This window comes from Palaemon carinicauda, chromosome 45 (assembly GCF_036898095.1).
Source record: "Palaemon carinicauda isolate YSFRI2023 chromosome 45, ASM3689809v2, whole genome shotgun sequence".
Classification (NCBI taxonomy): Eukaryota; Metazoa; Arthropoda; class Malacostraca; order Decapoda; family Palaemonidae; genus Palaemon; species Palaemon carinicauda.
Window position 1 is genome coordinate 1,307,016 of NC_090769.1, and position 21,191 is coordinate 1,328,206.

A 21,191-nucleotide genomic window follows, 5' to 3' on the forward strand; every position below is an offset into this window, starting at 1 on the left:
TAGCCTCTGTACCATGGTCTTCCACTGTCTTGGGTTAGAGTTCTCTTGCTTGAGGGTACACTAGGGCACATTGTTCTATATAGTTTCTCTTCCTCTTGTTTTGTTAAAGTTTTTATAGCTTATTTAGTAAGAATGTATTTTAATGTTGTTACTATTCTTAAAATATTTTATTTTTCCTTGTTTCCTTTTCTCACTGGGCTATTTTCCCTGTAGGGGCCCCTGGGCTTATAGCATCCTACTTTTCCAACTAGGGCTGTAGCTTAGCATTTAATAATAATAATGATAATAATAATAATAATAATAATAATAATAATAATAATAATAATAATAATAATAATAATAATAATAATAATAATAATAACTATCTCCCAAAAATTGCATTGGGGTTTAGGCTAGCATAGAATATGCAGATTGAAGAAGAAGAAGAAGAGAGAGAGAGAGAGAGAGAGAGAGAGAGAGAGAGAGAGAGAGAGAGAGAGAGAGAGAGAGAGATAGGCGTTTAAGGGAAGAATTACAAACAAAGAAACAAAATGGTGAAGATGGGTGGTTCATAAAGAAAGGAAAATTGCACAGAAGGGAAAATTTTCGCCAGAACGAGGAAGGCACATACGAACTTTAAGGAAAGAAGAAGAATATAAACACAAAATATAAGAAAACTTTAAGATTTATTCGTTGAACATACAATGCTCAACAAAACAAAAACTGATGGAAGTTGAGAAGGAATTAAATAGTAGAAATAAACTTTTTTGCTTGACAGAAACACACCAAAAGTTAGATAGATTAAGTTTAAGTAAGGGTGTTAAAAAAGTAGAAAATATAATGAATACTAATGATGAAAAAGGAGGTTTGATGATACTTTATAGAAATAGTGACAGTCTAGAATTGGAAAAGATAGAAACTAAAAGTAAAGATCTGAAGTATGTTAAGTGTAATGCATATAATCATACATTTAAATTATTATTGGTTTATTTTTCAGCAGGAAACACTGAAGAAGACAAAAGTAGGGATACGATAATAAAACAAGAATGTGAAAGAATTTTTAGAAATCTAAACGAAGAAGAGGCATTGAAGATATTAGGGGATTTCAACGGCCATGTAGGATTTTTAGGTTACCAGAATTTAGACAGGAACGGGGAAATGATTCTCGATTGGATGAATGACCATGGGTTAGTCCTATTAAATGGAGATTTATGATGTAAAGGGATTTACACATGGGAAAGATTGCAACAAAAAAGTGTAATAGACTACGTACTAGTAAACGAACAAATGCATAAAAACTTTAGGGAAATGATCATAGACGATGAAAAATTGAACTTTGACATCTCGGATCATAATCTGATCACTATAGAACTGGAATTCATGAGTGACCAGAATAAAAAATTTAATAGAGGAAGGTGGGAGGAAGTAAAATACTTTAGGACAGATGAAAATAGTTTTAGAGAATATACAACTAGAGTAGAGGAAATTGTAAGAGATAGAAAAATAGCCAGAATAGAAGGAATGGACCCGATAATAAAAGAGGCTGCAGAAGAAAAGTTGGCAAGAGTGTATAAAAGGAAAGTTCTTAATGAAGAAACGGTACATGAGTAACCCTGGATGAACGATGAAATAAGAAAAGGCATAAAGGAAAGGAAGAATTTAAACAGAAAGAAAAGAAATGAATCCAATATTGAAGTAAAAAAGGTATTAGAAGAGAGATATGATAAAAAAAGAGGGAAGTGCAAGAAATTATAAAGAAGGCAATTACTATATTTGAAAAAAAAAAGAAAACAGAAGAAATAAAAATCGATAGAAATAAAAAACTCTGGGAAAATATTGATAGAATAAGGAACAGACAGAAAGCTTATGGCAAAGTTATACAACTTTATGGAGAACAAGGAACTAAGCTAAATAAGGAAAAAACAAAAGAGGAATTAGTCAAATAAAATAGACGCAGTTTGGAATGAAGAAAAACGAATAGAATATGAAAATGAAATAGCGCACCAGGAAGACATCACAAGAATAGCTGGATATAATATCCCAGACATACTTAGGGAACACTATGACCTTGTAATGGTAACAAAATGGAAAATAAAAGCAATGAAAAATCCAAAAATCACAGTAGAAAAAGTAAAGAATTGCTTGGGAAATTTAAAGGAAAAAAAGCGGCAGGACCAGATGGCCTAAAACCCGAGCTCTATAAGGCACTAGGAAAAAGCAAAATATGTCTCGAAACCTTACAGAAATGTTATCAAAATGAGTTGGACGAAAAAGAAAAACCAATTATGTGGAAGAAGTCAAGAACAAAGATGGTTGAAAAGAAAAGAAGGCCAATGGCAAAAGTCCCAAGACCCATAGCTCTATTAAATATTTCTTATAAAATATTCATGATGATGGTGAAAGAGGAAATAGAAAATCACATAAGAATGAATAAAGAAGATAATGAATGTCAAGCAGGATTTACAGGTGGAGGCAGGATAGAGGACAATATCTGTATATTACAGTATTGTGTGGAAGAGAGCTATAGAAACAAGAAACCCCTAATAGTAACCGCGATAGACTTTAGTAAAGCATTTGACTCTGTTAAAAGGGAGGTACTAATAGAAGTTTTAAAAGAATATAGAATTAACACCAAAATCATAAGTGCAATTGCAAATATCTATCAAGGAGATACTACGGGCATTGACTTAGGAGAAGGCAAGGTCTATAGACCTTGGGAGAAGGTATAGAACAAGAAATGGAGGTTACGAGTGGAATTAAACAGGGTTGCACAAGATCAACTTCACTTTTTAAACTAATTACGTATATTGTCATGAAGAAAATAGAAGAGGAAGGAAACGGTTTCAGAAATCAATTAATAAAGGTAGAATCATTATTTTTTTGCAGATGATGCCTTAATAATTGCAGAGGATATACATAATGCAAAGCGTAACATCCAGATATTAGTAGAGACTGGTAAAAAATGTTGGTTAGATTTTAATAAAGAAAAGAGTAAAATTATGATTTACAATATGAAAGAAAAGCCAGATAACATAGAGGGAATCAAAGTAGTAGAAAGTTTAACATACTTAGGAATAAAGCTAGATAATAATAGGAATATATTTAAAACTCAGAAAAGGGTAAGGGTAGAAAAGGCACAAAAATTAGCTAATCTAACATATTCAGTTATAGAGAAAAGTTGCAATAAAGTAATGATAGGAAAGACGTTCTTAAAAAATATTGCTTTACCATCTATTTTGTATGGAACAAGTATTATAAACCTAACAGAAACTGAAATAGTGAAACTACAAATAATAGAGAATGGGGTATACAGGAAGATTTTATGTGCCACTAAAAGCACAGCTAATACTACTCTAAGAGGGGAGATCGGTGCATCTTCTATGAAAGCAAGGGTGATGGATGGGAAGCTGCAGTACTTAAATCGTACTCTGAATGGAAAGAAGGAAGTACTGAAAATAATTATCCAGGATATTCAAGAAAAAGAAGGAAGATGGTGGAAACAGCCTGCAAAGTATTTGGAAAAATTAAGTTTAGGCATAAGACAAATAAAAAGAATGAACAAGGCAGAAATAAAATCGGAAACCAGAAAGTGGGATACTGAAAAGTGGAAAGAAGAAATAGAAAGTAAAGTGAGCTTAGAAATATATAGAACGTGGAAGAAAGAAATTAAAGAAGAGTTACTTTATGACTATACATTTGCTTCAGTGATATTCTTTAGAACAAGAACTAATACGTTAAAACTAAATATTGTAAATAGACACAATGAGGGGAATGTAAACTGTAATTTTTGTGAAAATGAGGAGGAAGATTTGATACATTTTTTGTTGTTTTGCCAGGAATATAGAAAAGAAAGGAATAAAGTAGTTGAGCTACAACAACCATACTACGAAGACTTACTTACTTTTACTTTTAGGGGTTTATTTCTCGCCCTCCATCAGACACTAAGAGTCTGTTCAGGCGGGCCTTGGTGTGCGAAAATAATTTCTTTCCAGTTAATATGTTGCTCTGCATCTTTTCAGTTATTCGCTAGCATTTGTGTTCAGGCTTAATAGTAGGATTATTTTTCTTTAGTGAAACAAATATAGAAAAATGGAAGTATTAAACCTGATGTGGAAGAAAAGACAAAACAGTACAAGAAGATTAACTTTGGAGGCGCCGTTGTAAAGACTATGCCTCGCCCCGGAACCTGAAGTTCTGAACGGTGAACCTGAAGAAGAAGCGTCCCAGGCGTTCCGTAAACAAAGCTTCGAAGCCACTGCTCTGTACATCACACTAGTGTTTGCACCCGGTGTCTACTACAGTTTATTTCCGTTGTTATTTGTTTTTCTACGTAGTTTAAATCATGGTGCAACAACAAACACTCAAACATCTGTACCAGACCATTTATAGTCAAGCTGTTTCTGCGGAATGCGGACTTCTCTCAGTCGGAAACAGTGATGGCAAATTATACATTTTTGAGTAAGTAGTCAAGGCAAGTCTTGCACAATATTTCATGGTTTTCTAAGGCCAGTATTTTAATTATTGTGATTCCGTAGACCTTATTGAATTTTGGCTAGCTTTAACGTATGGTAGAATTGTTTATAATTTTGGGGGTTCCTCTGGGAGGGTTTTTAGATTCGTTTCCAAATTTGTTGCCTTACGTTCGATAATTTTTGCTTTATTTTATTATATGTTTTGAGGGCGTTAATCGTTTGAAATAGGTATTTTTCAAGTTAATTGACTGGTTGAACTTGAGGAAATACGTCTGAAAACCACAGTTTTAGTAGTGGAGCCGTATGGGAAGTATACCACGGGTTGTAACTTAGTTTAAGCGGAGCCTTTGTAGTTTTTTTGGGACAGATTGAAAAACCACATTTTACAAACAGACACAAGAACATCATCTAACCGGATGTTCCCTACCTAACCTAACCTAAGGTTCTCCACCTAACCTAACCTAGAAGCCATATCCTTAGACTGCCGTACTCTTATCTTAACCTGTCCCCTCGAACTACATTCACCCTATTTAAGCTAAGCTAAAGGTATGGCGGTCGAAGGGAGTTGGTTACAGAGGGCCTCCTATTGTTAAGTAGGTATTGATATGGCCCCTAGGTAAGGCTTCCCGGAAACCTTAGATTAAGTTAGAGGCTATTGTGTTTCTTTCATTTTTTAAATTATTTAAGTTAATATTCTATACAAGTTTCCGATAAAGTTGAAAATAAGGCGGCCGCTATCATACATACAGGTGGCCGCCATCCTACACACATCCCATATGTTCATAACTAGAAAAATATGAATTATCCCCAAGCATTTCCAAAAGAATAGTTCAAAGTACCGGAGCCTTTGTATATCAGTGGCCAGTTCCTCCCATGTGGATTATAAATGGATATCAACTAATCTAAACTCCCCCCCCCTAACCTAACCTATAAGCCGTGTCCTTACCTAATTACCTAACGGCCCCCCTTACACTGCCATATTTTAAGTCTGCTTTAGTAATACATACTGGTGGCCGCTATCATACATACACCTCAAAGTACCGTTGAATACTCTTCTTCATTTATAATATTATATAACAGTAAATATTTACCCAAATTTTGCTATATTGTATTTCCTCAAAACCATACAGAGTAAAAGTTGTACAGTGTGTCCTAAGATTCTCAAGTTGTGTCTTAGACTGCCATATCCTTACCAACTTACATATCCTCTTAAGGGTTGTATCCTTACCTACTTAGGTATTGGGGGCAATGCCCCCCCCCCTTACACTGCCTATCCATAGCCTTAAGACTCAAATCTCAACCCTGTGTTTGCTTCTTAAACAGCTTCACTCATGGCAAGGTAACAATAAATCATATTTCGTAAATTGTAAAACTAGCTTCATATTGTCGTTTTTCAGACCAAGATAATCACCATTACCATATATTTCACTGCTCCTCTGTTCTGACAAGCAATACTTCCCATGGGTCACTATTAAAGTATCATAAGTAGGCATATTTACAGGAATCCTTACCTTGATTTTGGAAGGTCGAAGGTCCTCTGTAGATGGGGGAAGTATTCATATTTTACTGTAATGCTTTATGCACACCCTCATGTGATACAACCAGAGTAAGAAATATGGTCCCCACCATTTGTATTACAATTTCATTGTTTGCGTGGCGATCCACATTAAAACAACTTCTATATATTTTGGAAATCATTGTGTAAGATATCTTTGTTGTTGTTGATCGGACAACATGCTCATAATGGTTAAATAAAGACAATATTATGTGTCGCTATTAGGTACCGGTATTTGGATAATGTAGCTATGTGGAACATTGTAAGGTTAAATTGTTAAAGTCAGGGTATTTTCTATTACTCTGTACTGTACGTTAACAAATATAGCGTACTGTCTTAAAAGTCAAGTATGATCGTCGTTCTTCTTTATTTCCAGCCTCAAAAGCGGGAGTGCCAGCCGTGAGTCAGCAGTTGGCGATCACTTACGATCACCATCGCACATCTTGAATGTTCACACAGACTCTATTTACTCTATGATAAGTGCAGATTCCTTTTGTGTAACTGGAACTACTGGCACAATTACGGTATGTTATTAAAACTATATGCATGTTGATACTGTAATGAGTTTGTTTGTATAAGATATAGTATCTTGCTTATATTTTAACACATGGTAGAACTTATAGAATTAGTTTTGATGGCATCCTGAAGTAAAGTTAAGAAGGGATTAAAATAATGTGAGACTTTGACCTCAGGAGATGGCTCATGTTTGATCATTAGCTCCAACTTATTTCATTTTCTTTATCCCCAGTTGAAAGATTGGTATCATTGTTCATTAGTGTTTTCTAATTTTGTTGTATTATTCATGTGTGAACAAGTAGTACATTATTTTTCTTTGTTCTTGATCCCTATATCCAAAAAGTGTTACAATGTACTGTACTATACTGTACTGTTTAGTGTATAAAAAACAAGATTGTAAATAAAATAATATCTGAAGCCAAGTGGCAGCTTGTGCATTGTAGTACAGTATACAGTTTAGCTGTGGGTGCTAGCGCAAACTGTGGATCCTGTATGCCATTCAAAACAGCTAATGGAAGGAATATCTACTGTGTACCTCATGAAGTGTACTGTGGGCATTACTTGAGGGATTTTGTATCATCCAATTTTTTTGCCCTCTATTATATCCCTGTCCCAGTTATTCTCTTCCATCTTGCTATCCAACCTCTTCTTAACATTTATTTTTATAGCGCAAATTGTTAATCACATTAACTATAACTTTTTATAGTTTACTCTGCTTAACTCAAATGCATGATTTTTGTAAAATCAGTGTAATTTTCGTTACTCTTGTAAATTGAATATTGTTTTTTACAGGGTCGCAGATGGAATGACCTGAGACAGCAACAATCTAGTGTTGCTTGGACAATATCCCTGGATTGCGATCAGGCCAACTTTGGGGTGAGTGACAGGTTTTTAAATACAGTAGTTATTAACAGTTACATTAATTGTATCCTATCAATATTTTTATCAGTAGAATTGAGGTACATACAGTACAGTGCTATAAATAAAAACAAAGAATTGTACAGCCTTACCCTATACTTTCTATTCCCGATTCTGTATTGGAATTTTTAGCAGTGGCATAATTCTCCTTGAATCAAATGCTTTTTTTTCTTTCTTTCTTTCTAATCGTTTCTACCTATATACTGTACAGTACAGTACAAACTTTTCATTTTTTGATATAGAAAATGTCTTCAGCAGAGCTGGAGTGGCCATTGAAATCATTAACAAGTTAGTTAACAGGTGGTGGGTGAGTAGCCCTGGCCACCCGCCTATCAAAGACATCTCACTTTTCTCCTTGGCTGCAATGTGGCAGTTACTACTGCATCAAGATTGACTTCTGTGCTTTTATCGCGGTCTAGGGACTGTGTTAAATTGGGAGAAGTTGAATTTCATACTCAAGCAGAGATTGAAGCATCAGGCCATTCTGGTAGACACGACAGCAGCGAGAGTCTTTCCACCAGATGATTGTATCAGCAATCTAAGATGTAGTACAACCATTTCTGTCCAAGCCAGTACTCTGAGCTTGGTACTTGCAGAGCCTTCTTGCCCACTTTTCCTCTCTGGAGAAGCTCATTCTGCACAGGTGCCTCCACCAGAGTACCCTTCTGTGATGTTTGGAGGATCACTTGTTCCAGTGGGACAGGAAATGTGGTATGATCTGTCCTGGTGGTTAAATAAAGAAACCTCATCAGGGTAGTCTCTCTTGACTGTCCCCCTTTAGACATGCAGCTGCTCTCAGACACATCGAAAGAGAGAATGGGGTCAGCACCATATTAACCAGGTCATCATCTTGTGTAAGATTAACAGAAGAAAGGCACCCGCACATCTACGTCCTTGAATTGTAAGTGGCATTCCTAACGCTGCAAGAATTCCAAGAATGTTTGAGGAGGCATTTGGTAGTGTTGATGAGCAACAAAACCTCCATAGTAGAATATGTCAACAACCTGTACAGGTTGATGTATCATACCCTAAAACTGTCAGCCAGATACATTCCTGGAGGAATGTCCTAGCGGATGTGCTCAGTTGCTAGGTGCAGGTTATATGATCGAGATGACCCTTACTCCCTTGAGCAGTGGAGAAGCTTCTTGACCTGTGAGAATCACTGTGAATTGACCTATTTGCTACATGGCTAATTACATTCCTCACAATGTCCCTGGTAACTCCCAAATAGTCATATGCTGTTGTTAACTTCCTCGTTAACAATTTCAACGGCCATTCCATCTCTGCTTAAGACATTCCCTATATTAAAGGACTCAGGATGTTATCACTAGGCAAAAAGCAAATTACTATTGAAATTTGTTAATTTTCCTATGGAGTAAATATCATGAAATGGTTCCACAGTTGTCAGAATTTAGTCTTGAAAAATCGAGATTATGATCGAGACTGTAGTCCTCATTAAGAGCTATTATTAGCAGTAGTAATGAAGATATCAGTAATTTGATAATGTTTTTAGGTAGTTATATTGGTATCTTGAGGGCAGAGCTGTCTCAAGAATTTGCTGTGTTTTGTTGTAGGGAAGAACTCTTGGCTGGCAAGCTAAAATTGTTCTGATGATGGTTGCAGTTGGATGAAATTGACTGCTGAAGAGCTCTGGAGAGAGTAGCTTCCCAGTTAAGCGAGCATTTGACATAAAAATTCAAATAAAAAGATATTAAAACATGAAAGATGAAAATTTTTCTCCAAACACTGTGCAGGTATTTAAAACCTCATAATGTACTAAGCCCCTTCCTCTAATTCCCTTCCGTTATTTCATAACTCTTATTGAGATCTGTCAAGGAATGAGAGTACTGTACAGGTATTTAACAGTTGAGACAAAGGTCTTGTTTGAGCAAGAGTTTAGTCTGTAATTTAACTACCTGTTAGTAGATTTTCTGGTCTTGATTCTTCTGCCCAACTGGCTACGTTGGCTTTAGGAATAGTCGAGTTATGTATCTGTGAAACATGAAATTTATGATTACAGATATATGTATATTATTGGTTATTTTAAAGTGTAGCTGATTTTATACCTTGTTTCATAAGTTTACTGACCATTGATGAATTAGATAACCTGTGATATATTTAAACTGCAATTCCCTACATTTTTCACATTTGTAATATGAAATTCTGTAAAAAATCATTAACAGTTTTTTTTTCTTTTCTTTTCCAGACCCCAGAAGTAAATTCCTTGGCTTATGATAATGAACGCAGAGTAATTTATGCAGCTTGTGGTGACTGGAGAACGCATGTCTATGACCTAGAGACTGGGAAGAGGCTTCAGACTCTTGACGGGCATGATGACTATGTCCATGATGTTGCAATAGGTCAAAGGTACTTTGATTGTTTACGTTGTCTTAAGTTGACATATAGTACTGTACTGTATTTTGATATACCAAAACTGCTAAGCAAGGGCTCAATCGCAATGCACGACTGTTCCAAAAAAATGAACTATTTTTTATGGTAGAGTTAAAAATTCTGGGATGCTATATTGACTAGTTTTAGTGTAGTCATAATCTTTTACACTTCCTAGAGTAGAATTGCTTGAAAATTACGTACAGTATTGTGGTAATTTTTGTACTTATAGTTTATTGTAAATTGAATGCGTGTTTTCTATTGTTAAATTCTCATTATTTCCAGTGGGAAACTTGTAGCAAGCAGTGCAGAAGATGGAGGAGTCTTCATCTGGGATCCTCGCTCTGGGCGTGAGCCTCGCCATAAAATTTTCCCGCATACGAATGAACAGCTTGCAAGGCCCACATTTGGAAGGTTTATTACATCAGTAGATGTTGATAATGATTGGTTGGTAAGTTAGCTTGTTTGAGTTTGTTGTTTATTAATTTTTTATTGCAAGCAAATTATTCACAGAAGCATTTCAATGATTACCCCAACTAATTAACATTATTTAGTGATTTTACCTACCTTATAACACAAGGTAGTATGCATAGAGTATTGGTTTCTTTACATTTAACTCATACATTGGAAAAAATTATCTGATCTCACTGGTAAGTTCTGTGAGCTATAGAGTATCGAGTCTTTTGTTTAATTGCGTCTTACAAGAAGACTTCTTTTCCATGCGACGGTCTTTTGTCGCTTATCATTGTTAAATATATACACTATGTACAGATGCACTTGAAACACCATACTGAATGAATTATCACATCCGTTAATGGACCAAACGCTTGTCAACAGTAGCAGACCTGTGCGAAGTGGTGCGGCTCTTGTTTCCTCCCATCATAATTTCTCAGTACATTACAGTCTGGGTGATTCTGTGCTTCTTCATCTCCCTGTAGCATTTTGTAGATATTTTTTAATGTACCAAGTTTGTTTTCATGTGGGGACTATTAATATTGGAGTATACATACATATACCAAGGCACTTCCCCCAATTTTAGGGGGTAGCTGACATCAAACAAATGAAACAAAAAAGGGGACCTCTCCTCTACTGATATTAATGATTTTCCTTTTATTAAAGTACCTGGTATTGAGCTAAGGTGCTCTCTCTTAGAAATCTGGCTAAGGTGCTCTCTCTTAGAAATCCATCTGATAACTAGAAAGGTCAGAGATTACTGTACCTAGTTTGCTGGTGCCGGGAGTAAAGGCAACACGTATAATCATTCCATTTTTCTGATTTGTGGTATAACTTTTGTTCCTCATTGGTGTTGATTCTTATTTCAGGTTTGTGGAGGTGGTCCTCGTGCCGGTGTTTTCCACTTGCGTTCCCTTGCATTAACGACAGTTTTGCCCCCTTCTAAAATTATTCATGTCGCAAAGTTCACTCGATATGCAGAAGGAGGTGATCGTGGGGGCATCGTTGTAGCAGGTATAGCATCGAATACATTTCTTGAAAGACATTCTTTTATATTTCTTTGTCTAGTCACAGTGATAATGTATCCATTTATGATTTATGACTACTAAAATAATTAAAACAAACAGTGCTGAAGAATAAAACTCAAATTGCTTGCAACAAGGGAGGGGGTTAGGATTCATTTTACAAGACCTGATTTTTTTAAAAAAATTGTTTCCAGGTGTGATGCCTCACATATATGTGTGCAGTTTAGCTGGGCAAGTGACAGCTCAACTACCTTGTTCTTCTCCATGTATTTACACTGTACATGTTACTAGGAAACCATACACAGTAAGTTGTAATTTTTGTTGTCTTATCTTAACAAATGCCAAGCACATTGTTGTAGGTTCTGTAACTGCTACTTCTGAGAAGATTCTAAAAAATTTCTTTAACCAGCAATTGAATTTACCTTAGATCCAGTATGTATAAAGTAACTCTTTCACAGCTACGTACCAAACATCGTTGAAGTCACTTACCAGAAAGAGGTTCACTATCTAATAATGAGTTAATTCCTACGCAAAATACAAATCATCAGTCTTTAGGTAGGGAATATGTTTTCAGCACGAGCTGGATAGCTGTTGAATCGTTTAATAAGTAGTTAATTGACAGATGGGTGCGAGGGCAAGGAACCCTGCCCCTGAACTGTCAAATGTCTTCACTTATGTTTTTGGCTGTATCGAGTATAGACGTACTGTTGCGCCCTTAATTAACTTTTCCTTTCCTTTTTCTTTAAGGAAGTGAATGCTGACTGTTGATTGTTATGCAGTAAAGAAAGACATAAGTACATGCGAGGATGGACTTTACCTTTGGTTTTTATTAAACTGGCTTTAGGTGCATACTCTCTTTGCTTGCGAGGGGTATGGTTATTTGTAATCATCCCCGAGTACCGATTGTAGTTTGTGGCCTCTTATGCAGTACAGTGAACCCTCGCTACTTCGCGGTTCGACCATCGCGGATTCACCACTTCGCGGATTTTTTCCATAACCCATATATATACAGTAATATATATATATATATATATGTATGCATGTATTTATGTATATATGTATGTATGTATATATGTAGGTATGTATATGTGTATACATATAAATATATATATATATATATATATATATACACACACATATATATATATATATATATATATATATATATATATATATATATATATATCTAAAGTAGGGAGATGTGATGTAGTTCTAAGGGAAAAGTATGGGAAATATGTCTGGGTAATAAGCAAAGCTCTACCTCCAGTTTGTTTCTTCATTATGATCAGAGATAAACGTAAACAAAACATTGGTTGCCATTTTTTATCGTGCTTTTTAGCGTGTTTAGGAAACGCATGATATAAAATCGCCTTTAATATTTGTGCCTGTTTTAGTTTAGGGTACTGTAGTACAAGCATTAAGTGTTCTGTACATTAAAGGGTAGTTTGTTAACAGTACTACGTACAAGGGAAGGTTTTAAAAGTCTGAATATACATGTTGAATAAATAGGTAAATATGGTGTCACTACTTCGCGGATTTTCACCTATCGCGGCCGCGTCTGGAACCTATCTACCGCGATAAACGAGGGTTCACTGTAACAGTCATATGCTTTGAAGAGAGGAATAGAGCTTTGTTTCTTCCTTGCACTCACTGGGTGTGTCTGCTATCACTGCTCCTGCACATACACCCCTGTCTCAGACCCTGGGGAGAACGCGTCTATTGCAAGGAGCCATCGGACCAATATCGGTGGGTTTTCAGATTCTGATGGCATTTAAAGTTCCCCCAGTTTTTACCACACCCCATCAGAGGTTTGAGGCTTTTCTTCATTTGCGCTGCTGACAATGATTTTGACGTAAGAAAGGTTGTGGCTGTCTGTCAGGTAATCAGGTAAGCTCCCCAGTGCCAGTGTCTGCCTTGGTGATGCAAGTGGTGAAGGGGGTTGGTCAATGTGTCCCTAGTGTTAGTGTCTCCTGTGATATCTGCACTGGTTCCCCATCCCTAGTCGGAGGAGGGCCCTGGAGGTGTAAGAACGTGTTGTCCCGGCAGGTCCCCATACTTCTCCCCTGACCCAGTCGCACCTTTGCCCTCCCTTTCCCTTGTGCCATAGGAGTCTGTGTCTTCCGCTCCCCTGTAAGGGTACCTTCCTCTTGACAATGTTCCTGAGTGTTGTGGTTCCTATTACAGTAATCCCTGTGGTTTCTCCTCTTGGGGGACCTTTGTTGTATAGATCTCTTAGGTTTCGATACCTTTGCTTGCAGATCCTGAGGAGGGTTGGAAGCAGGAAAAACATGCATATTCTTCCCCCTCTAACTCCTCTTAAGACTTCCGACTTCACACTTTTAAGACGTAGAGGAAGAAGTCGAAGAGGTCCAGTCCACTATTGTTGTAGGAAATGACTCCTTTCAACACCACCTCGTTTAGAGGGGTTGGTTGGTACCAGAGTGGTTCCCGGTCTCATGAGGAGAGACCCACAGCACCATTTTTGGGTTGGGGCTTAGGACTACAGCTACCCCAGTAAACAAGTGGGACAAGTGTTATAGCCCTGCATTTTGATGAGGGGGCCGGGGTCATGGCTCTGGCTACCCTGGTGGCTGGGTTGAATGGTGCCAGAGCTGTAACCCTGTGTAACATTTCCACGCTTGGGTCTCCAGTTACCTTGGAAGCCAGCTAGGACAGGTGTTTTTAACCCTGAGTTTTGGCACCCAGGGCTAATAAATGAGGCCCTTGCTACCCCAGTCGCTGGGATTGACTGGTGTTGGATCCCATAACTACCATGGTATCCAGGTGGGACTAGGATATAGTTTTGTATTTTGGCCCATTGTTGCCAATGCATGAGGCTGGGGCCATTGCCCTGCGTCATGTCCCCCACTGCGGCCTCCAGGATCATGGATTAGGTTCCCTGGCTATCCGAGTAGCCAGGGTAACAGGAGTTTACAGCCCCATACACTTTTTGCCCCCTAGTTTATGAAAGAGCTTTGGTATTCTCCATCTCCCCTGCTACATGGACACTGGACTCCTCCTCCTTCAATCCACAATACTTCTATAGAGCAAGTCGAGAGGATGGCACCATTTTAAGCTTTCACTGCATGTTTTTATGCAGTGGAAAATCAAGAGGGGAGGGGGGATACGGATCTCCCCAAGAATGTAAGGTCTGTATACACATAGGAAAAAATAACAAGTATTAATACTGTAGTAATTGCTATTTTTCCTAGCTATACAAACTTGATTAATTTAAATTTATAGGTCAAAGGTGGAGAGATTTTGACAGGCTAAAGTGGGGGCTCCTTGTCTATGTTTGTCCATCTGTTTTTAACTATCTCGTTAACAAATTGAGCAGCTGTTGCAGGCATGGTGGAGACCTGTTCCCTATTTTAAAGGACTTCTGGGAATAATAAAAATTTCAAAATTTGTTATATTTACCGTTTGCTAATGTTCACTTAGGGCTCATTGTAAATATAAAAATAGGTGACTCACAGAATGTTTAAGGCGACCATACATGCTTCTTTTAATATTTGCTCAAATCCAGCTATTTCTTATTGATTTTTATTTGCTTTGATACTGAGGCATGTGCGGATTAAGTAGCTCACTTTGATAATTTTTAAAACATTGGTAGGTGATAGTGTCCGTTAGTCAACAGTCGTTTTATAAGGAGCCTTATTGGTAATTTTGTTTTATACTTACAGTAGTGAGTAGTATATATTTTAAGTTGCAAATTTTTTTTCTTTTTCAGGTGATGACTTATGGCGGTATGAGTTCAAAATTAGATGTATGCTACAATTTAAATTACCGTGATCATATTGTATCCTTACATGAAGACTAGAAAATTATGGTATAAATTAAATCTGCCTTTCTCTGCTCTTGATTATGTGTTTTTTTAACATTTCCGTTAAATTTAGTTTAAGGAGCTACACAAACTTCGTCTCTTGTTAATTAAATAAAAGTACTTTTCTTTGGTGAATGTTATTGAAATTGAAAAGAAATTCAATTCTTGCAACTGTTTAATTTTTTAAAAGTGCTGTATTTACAGCTTCAGCTACACTAAATCATTGTAATATAGACAGTTAATACAGTACTGTATTGTATAAACTTCAAAAATTTCAATATACTGTACTTTTATACTTTTTTGTAAATCTATTTTGGACTAAATTGTTGAAAATGTTTGTATTCTTATAGAAAATTCCTAATATTGGGTTGAATTTTGCAATTTGGGTGTCATGCTTTTGTGTGAATATTTTAATGCAAACTCATTATATAGTTTCTCATTTAGAAAGTTTCTTTTATACATGTAACTAAGTTTTGCTAAAGTCATGTTTAATATGTAAAATAGGAATTAGTCTACACTAATTATGGCATTAAAATACTTTATTACAAAGTTTTCATAAAGGCTTGACATCCAAGTTTCGTGGCCATTCCTCCATAAAACCCGTGTAAGACATAGGTTTCAGAATAAGGATGTGATGTTATGAGCTACTCAAATGTATGAGTATCTAATGGAATATGCTGGTATTAATTATCAGTGGGTACGTGACATGCAGTGCATATTAGATGTACGTGTTACTTTCGCCAATTTGTTTCTATGTCTGTGCAGCTGATTGTACAAGATTGATTGGCGTATGATGGATGAGTACAGTGTATCCTTGTCTGTTACATAAATTCTTCAGCTTAAAGATATAAGAAATCTGTAATTATATTGTTAACAGAGCAGGTTTCTGGCTAAGACTGACATGGCCTGGGAAGGTTTATGATTCAGCGCCACTGGAGTTGATAGTGTTAAGCTGTTAGTGTATTTTTTTGTATAAAAAGGTGTCTAAAGAAGTTGCCAAACAGTAAAATTAGCTTTTGAATTGCACTAACTCCTGGGAGAGATGTAATCTGTACAGAAAGTGTGCAGTTTATGTGGTTTCTTATATGCCAGGGGTTTTGTTTTATGTTCTGTAAACAAATAAACTTGATATCTAGGGTTTCTTATAAATCTTAGACAGATCAAATATATTCTAAAGAATATCATTTATATGTAATATTCAATTGTGTTTTAGAGTAAATGAACACATTTTTTTATGGTGTTTCCTTTTAATTCATTTATAATTGTTAGTGATAGATTGTTTATTAATTTTTGCCTTTAACTTACCTTGCTAATTTATATATTTCTTTCATAAGCAAGGTAAAAAATTACTAAAGAGGCCTGGTGCTTATCATTCTGCTTTTATGTATATTCAGAATATATGCTAAATTAAAAATGGAGTAATTACTCAAAAGTGTCGCTATTTTGAATTTTATAATTTAAGGTCACTATTGAGGAATTACTCCATTTTTTATTTAGTGTATTTGAATATATATCAAATGTACACTGGCATCACAAACTTCTGTTTGGTTGACTATGTTGACGAAGTCAGTTCCAGGTCGTTTAGTGAGGAAACCAGACTATTTCTCTCTTTTTTTTTTACAATTCTATAGTTTTACATAATTTTAACTTTTTTTCCATGTTGCAAATTTTTATAAATTATGAAAAAGTAATAGAGAAAAACAAAAGCTTTGCATAATTTGGCAGTACTGTATAAGGAGAGCGTGGTCTTGTAAACAAATATCGTACTAACCACAGGATGGTACAGTCTGGAAAGATCTGAATGTTGATGGTCAGAATTATGAAAAATCTTATGCAGTATCCAACAAATCAAAATGAGATTCAGCAGCTGAAGACCAGATAGAATAATACTCAAAAGAATGTAGAATTAAAGAATTAGAATATTTCTTCAGAATAGATCGATCACTGAAAAAAATTTAGTTCTGAATAAGCCAATTTTATGTGCAATTAAAGACAAAAGAAGACCAAATGTGTCTATTAAAAGTAAATTTACAATGATCACACCTAAAGTTTTAATGGAGTTTTATATAGCTAAAAGACATTATAGATGGAGATATATGGATGTTGAGGAGCCACTGTCCTTGACCTACTTATAATCATACTTTGAGTTATGTTTAGGTTCATCTTCATGCCCCATAATTTACAACATGTACTAATTATAGCTAGACCCCGATTAAGGGCCGATTCACATGTACGGTTTTCGTTCGGATATGGTTCTTTTACGTTCCAGGAAAATGTCAGTGTGTTTTGTACGTTTCGGATATGTTCAGTCTGGATACAACTGTTGCTGCGGCATGGCACCAAAAATAAATTACTCCAAGGCAGTTGCTGCTATAGCATTACTGAACTTGTAGATGACGAAAGTGCCAAATGAAGAGGAAGTTGAGGAAGAATATTGTACTGTCTGTAAACAATTACTAGACAATGAAATAAAGTTTTATCAGTACTTTATAATGTCATTACGTTTCAGTTAAGAAAATTTAAGATAATCTCAAGGCCAATACAAAGCTTCGAGTTAAAAATGTATTTCACCACACGAAAGACTGGTTGTAAGCCTCGGGTTAATATTATTAAACAATGTGTTATGCAATTAAAATATATAAATATTCACTAAAGATTTTATCCCAAAGCTATTATTCATTTAAAATTTTATTACAAATAAAAGAGAGAGAGATTATTTTTTCTGGTACCTTGAATTTCTATCATCTTATTATTCATTATTGCTTAAGTAGCCGACAATTAGCCTCGTTAGTAAAAATATCTTTAATGTCTTTAAGTCCTTCCTCCCCCAACAGAACGTGACCAAAACTGATCCCTATCTCTCATAATCTCTGTTCACACTGAAGCGGTAGGAATAAATGCGTACTGTATTTGTTTCGTTCATCGGAGATTTATTTCAAACGTACAGTATCCGAGCCGTACGAACGAAAACCAAACCGTATAGTGTGAACACCTCCATTAGTTTCTATGTAATAATAATTTCCGAACGAAAGCTGTACAAAGACGAAACGTAAACGATACAGCAACCCCATATCTACATTCATGGAATGGAATTGAAGCAAAGATAGTATCGTCATCTGTATCTGCAACAAGCTTGTTTTCTAGGCCAAACCACATATCATGTGTATATAGTATGAAAAGTGATGGACCAAGAACATTACCCTGAGAAACACCAGATATCACATTCCTATACTCACTACAGTATGGTGCCCAGCAGCAACAATTCTTTGGAATCTATTATTCAAAAATGTAATAATGTTAAGAAAACAGTCACCTACTCCCAACTGTTTGAGTTTGAAAACAAGGCACTCATGGTTAACACAGCCAAAGGAAACACTAAAATGAAAGGGAAATATATAAAGTTCCTGACCACAATCAAGGGATTTCTGTACAGCATTGGAGATTGTAAGAAGGGCATCACATGCTTCAAGGTCTTTACGCAAGCCAAATTTCAAACTAAGGAACTGTGTATTACCTTCAGTATACAGCACTCAATTAATTGTATTCATGAATACAGTTGAGACATGAATACTCTGTGGTGACCTGGAGGTAGCGTCCTTGCCTGGTGATTGCCAGACTGGGGTTCGAGTCCAGCTCTGACTTGGAAGTTCCTTTGGTCGCTTCATCCTCACCATCCTTGTGAGCTAAGGATGGGGGGTTTGAGGGAGCATATGCCCTCCTTGGTCCTAGCTTGGGTGGAGAGGTTCTTGGACACTGATCATATTGTAATATGGTCAGTCTCTAGGGCATTGTCCTGCTTGATAGAGTTATGTCACTGTCCCTTGCCTCTGCCATTCATGAGCGGCCTTTAAAAACTATAAACAGCACTAAGACTAGTATTGTTATTCCAAGTGAAATCTGACCTGTTACCCTTACAAAGTTGACAGGCCTCCAGCTTCTCCAAATAAGTATGTCTACAATCATCACTTCTCTCTGACGAAATCTAACCGAGGCCCTTTGCTTCAATAGGCATAGATGATTATGATGACAATCATCGCTGAACCAGGGTTTGTCTTTCACTTGGCATTTTAACACTCGAGAAGGGATACGCCTATCAATTATGTTGACCAGATTCTCATTCAAGAGAACGAGTCTTAACACTTTTATACATTTATGACCAATTCAAATTAAAATGATCACTCAAAATGCCATTCCAGTCTGTTTGAGATCTTAAATATATCTTACATGAGTATGTCATATCCGGGACTCAGTCTTAATTACTAACGAAACCAAAGCATGATCGGCACGATGAAAGCTTTAGCGATAAAATTTCAAGATACATATATACTTTTGTACTACGAAAAATTACAATAATGATAGACGTAGGCAAATACTGCCAGACAGTTTCGTAAGTTGACTTTTGTTTGGAAAGAAAAATTTAATATTACGTAATCAATTAGATCACTAGAATCGTCTATATATTGTAATAGTAAGTGATAGGACTAATAAAAACGAATCGTCGATTATTAAAAAACTATGCAAATGGAAAGTTTGACTACATTCATTGATTAAGATATTTGAATATTTTCTCATTTGACTCTGTTTAAGAAGAAAACTTCATTATTTTTTTTGGCGGGTTTCAAATATGTAATCAGAAATTATTGGTAATATTTAGAATTTCATTACATTGTTCAGAATAGGTTTCGAGCATATTATGAACTACAGATTATCTTTAATCTTTCCATATATAATATGATATTTACTAAGGACATTTGAATATGCATAATTTCTAAATTTCACAATTTCATGCTTCATTTTTGCCTATCTCATCAAAATTTTCTTTTTTGGAATATTTGAACTGAGTTTAGAAGAAATGTTTTATTCTTATGTTCTTCATAATCTTTTCTTTGAACGTAGTAAATAGTAGGTTACCTCATTATGTTGCAAATATGTCTATTAATTAATAGAGAGAGAGAGAGAGAGAGAGAGAGAGAGAGAGAGAGAGAGAGAGAGAGAGAGATGACTTTACTTAACCGTATATCCAAATAGAAGTCTTAAGACAAAACTAAAGTTTAATATTATGTTCTCTTCTCTGCCTCTCCCAGTCTATCAGTAGTTCGTCACATATCAGAGAACATATAATAACATAGGCCAGTATGAGCAATATCTGCTGCCGAACACATAAAAAAGGGCACTGCCGATAATATTAATTACAAGGAACTAAAAGCACCAGCAAGCATTATATATATATATATATATATATATATATATATATATATATATATATATATATATAAATATAAATATATATATATATATATATAATATATATATATATATATATATGTGTGTATATATATATATATATATATATATATATATATATATATATATATATATATATATATATATATGTATATTATCATCATCATCAGTCGTACCTAGTCCACTGTAGAACAGAGGACTCAGACATGTCCTTCCACTCGCGTCTGTTAATGGTCTTTCTGTCAGTTTATACCCGCAAAGTTTCTTAGTTCACAATCCATCGTCTTCTCTTCCTCTCCCTGCTTCTTTTGTAATCTCTGGGGGACCCATTCAGTTATTCTTAATGTTTATCTATTATCTGTGTGTGTGTGTTAAGCCCGTATTTAGAATATACGCTCACAACAACCGTATCTCATTTTGCTCCAATACCCTTGGGTGAACTCACGTACCGAGTCTTAAGAAATACAACTTCGTTTCGTAATCATCTGCAAAGAATTCCCAAGGTCATGATTTCTATATTATTTCTCAGCGACTCTCTCTCTCTCTCTCTCTCTCTCTCTCTCTCTCTCTCTCTCTCTCTCTCTCTCTCTCTCTCTCTCTCTCTCTCTCTCTGGTTCACCATATCGGACAAATTATGAATAACAACTGTATAAATTTGAAAATCCGGTAAAATATGTTACTGAAAATTTTACTCTACCAAGATTAACTATCAAAGAATTGAAGCGTTAAATATATCAAGAGCCTTTACAACAAGTGCAAGGTAAAATTTCCTTGAAAATCAAACAATACAACATTAATAATGATGCAACCCAGTTGGT

General features: G+C 35.6%; 1 protein-coding gene across 1 annotated transcript; it reads left to right on the plus strand.

Moving 5' to 3' along the window:
• Window positions 1-4,211: 4,211 nt before the first annotated feature.
• LOC137634970 (THO complex subunit 6 homolog) lies at window positions 4,212-15,168 on the plus strand. The gene is made up of 8 exons (XM_068367544.1): window positions 4,212-4,437; window positions 6,383-6,530; window positions 7,315-7,398; window positions 9,647-9,807; window positions 10,114-10,279; window positions 11,151-11,295; window positions 11,501-11,610; window positions 15,037-15,168. Exons 1-8 carry the CDS (start codon window positions 4,322-4,324, stop codon window positions 15,124-15,126), a joined length of 1,020 nt encoding a protein of 339 aa, XP_068223645.1. The 5' UTR covers window positions 4,212-4,321; the 3' UTR covers window positions 15,127-15,168.
• Window positions 15,169-21,191: the final 6,023 nt, after the last annotated feature.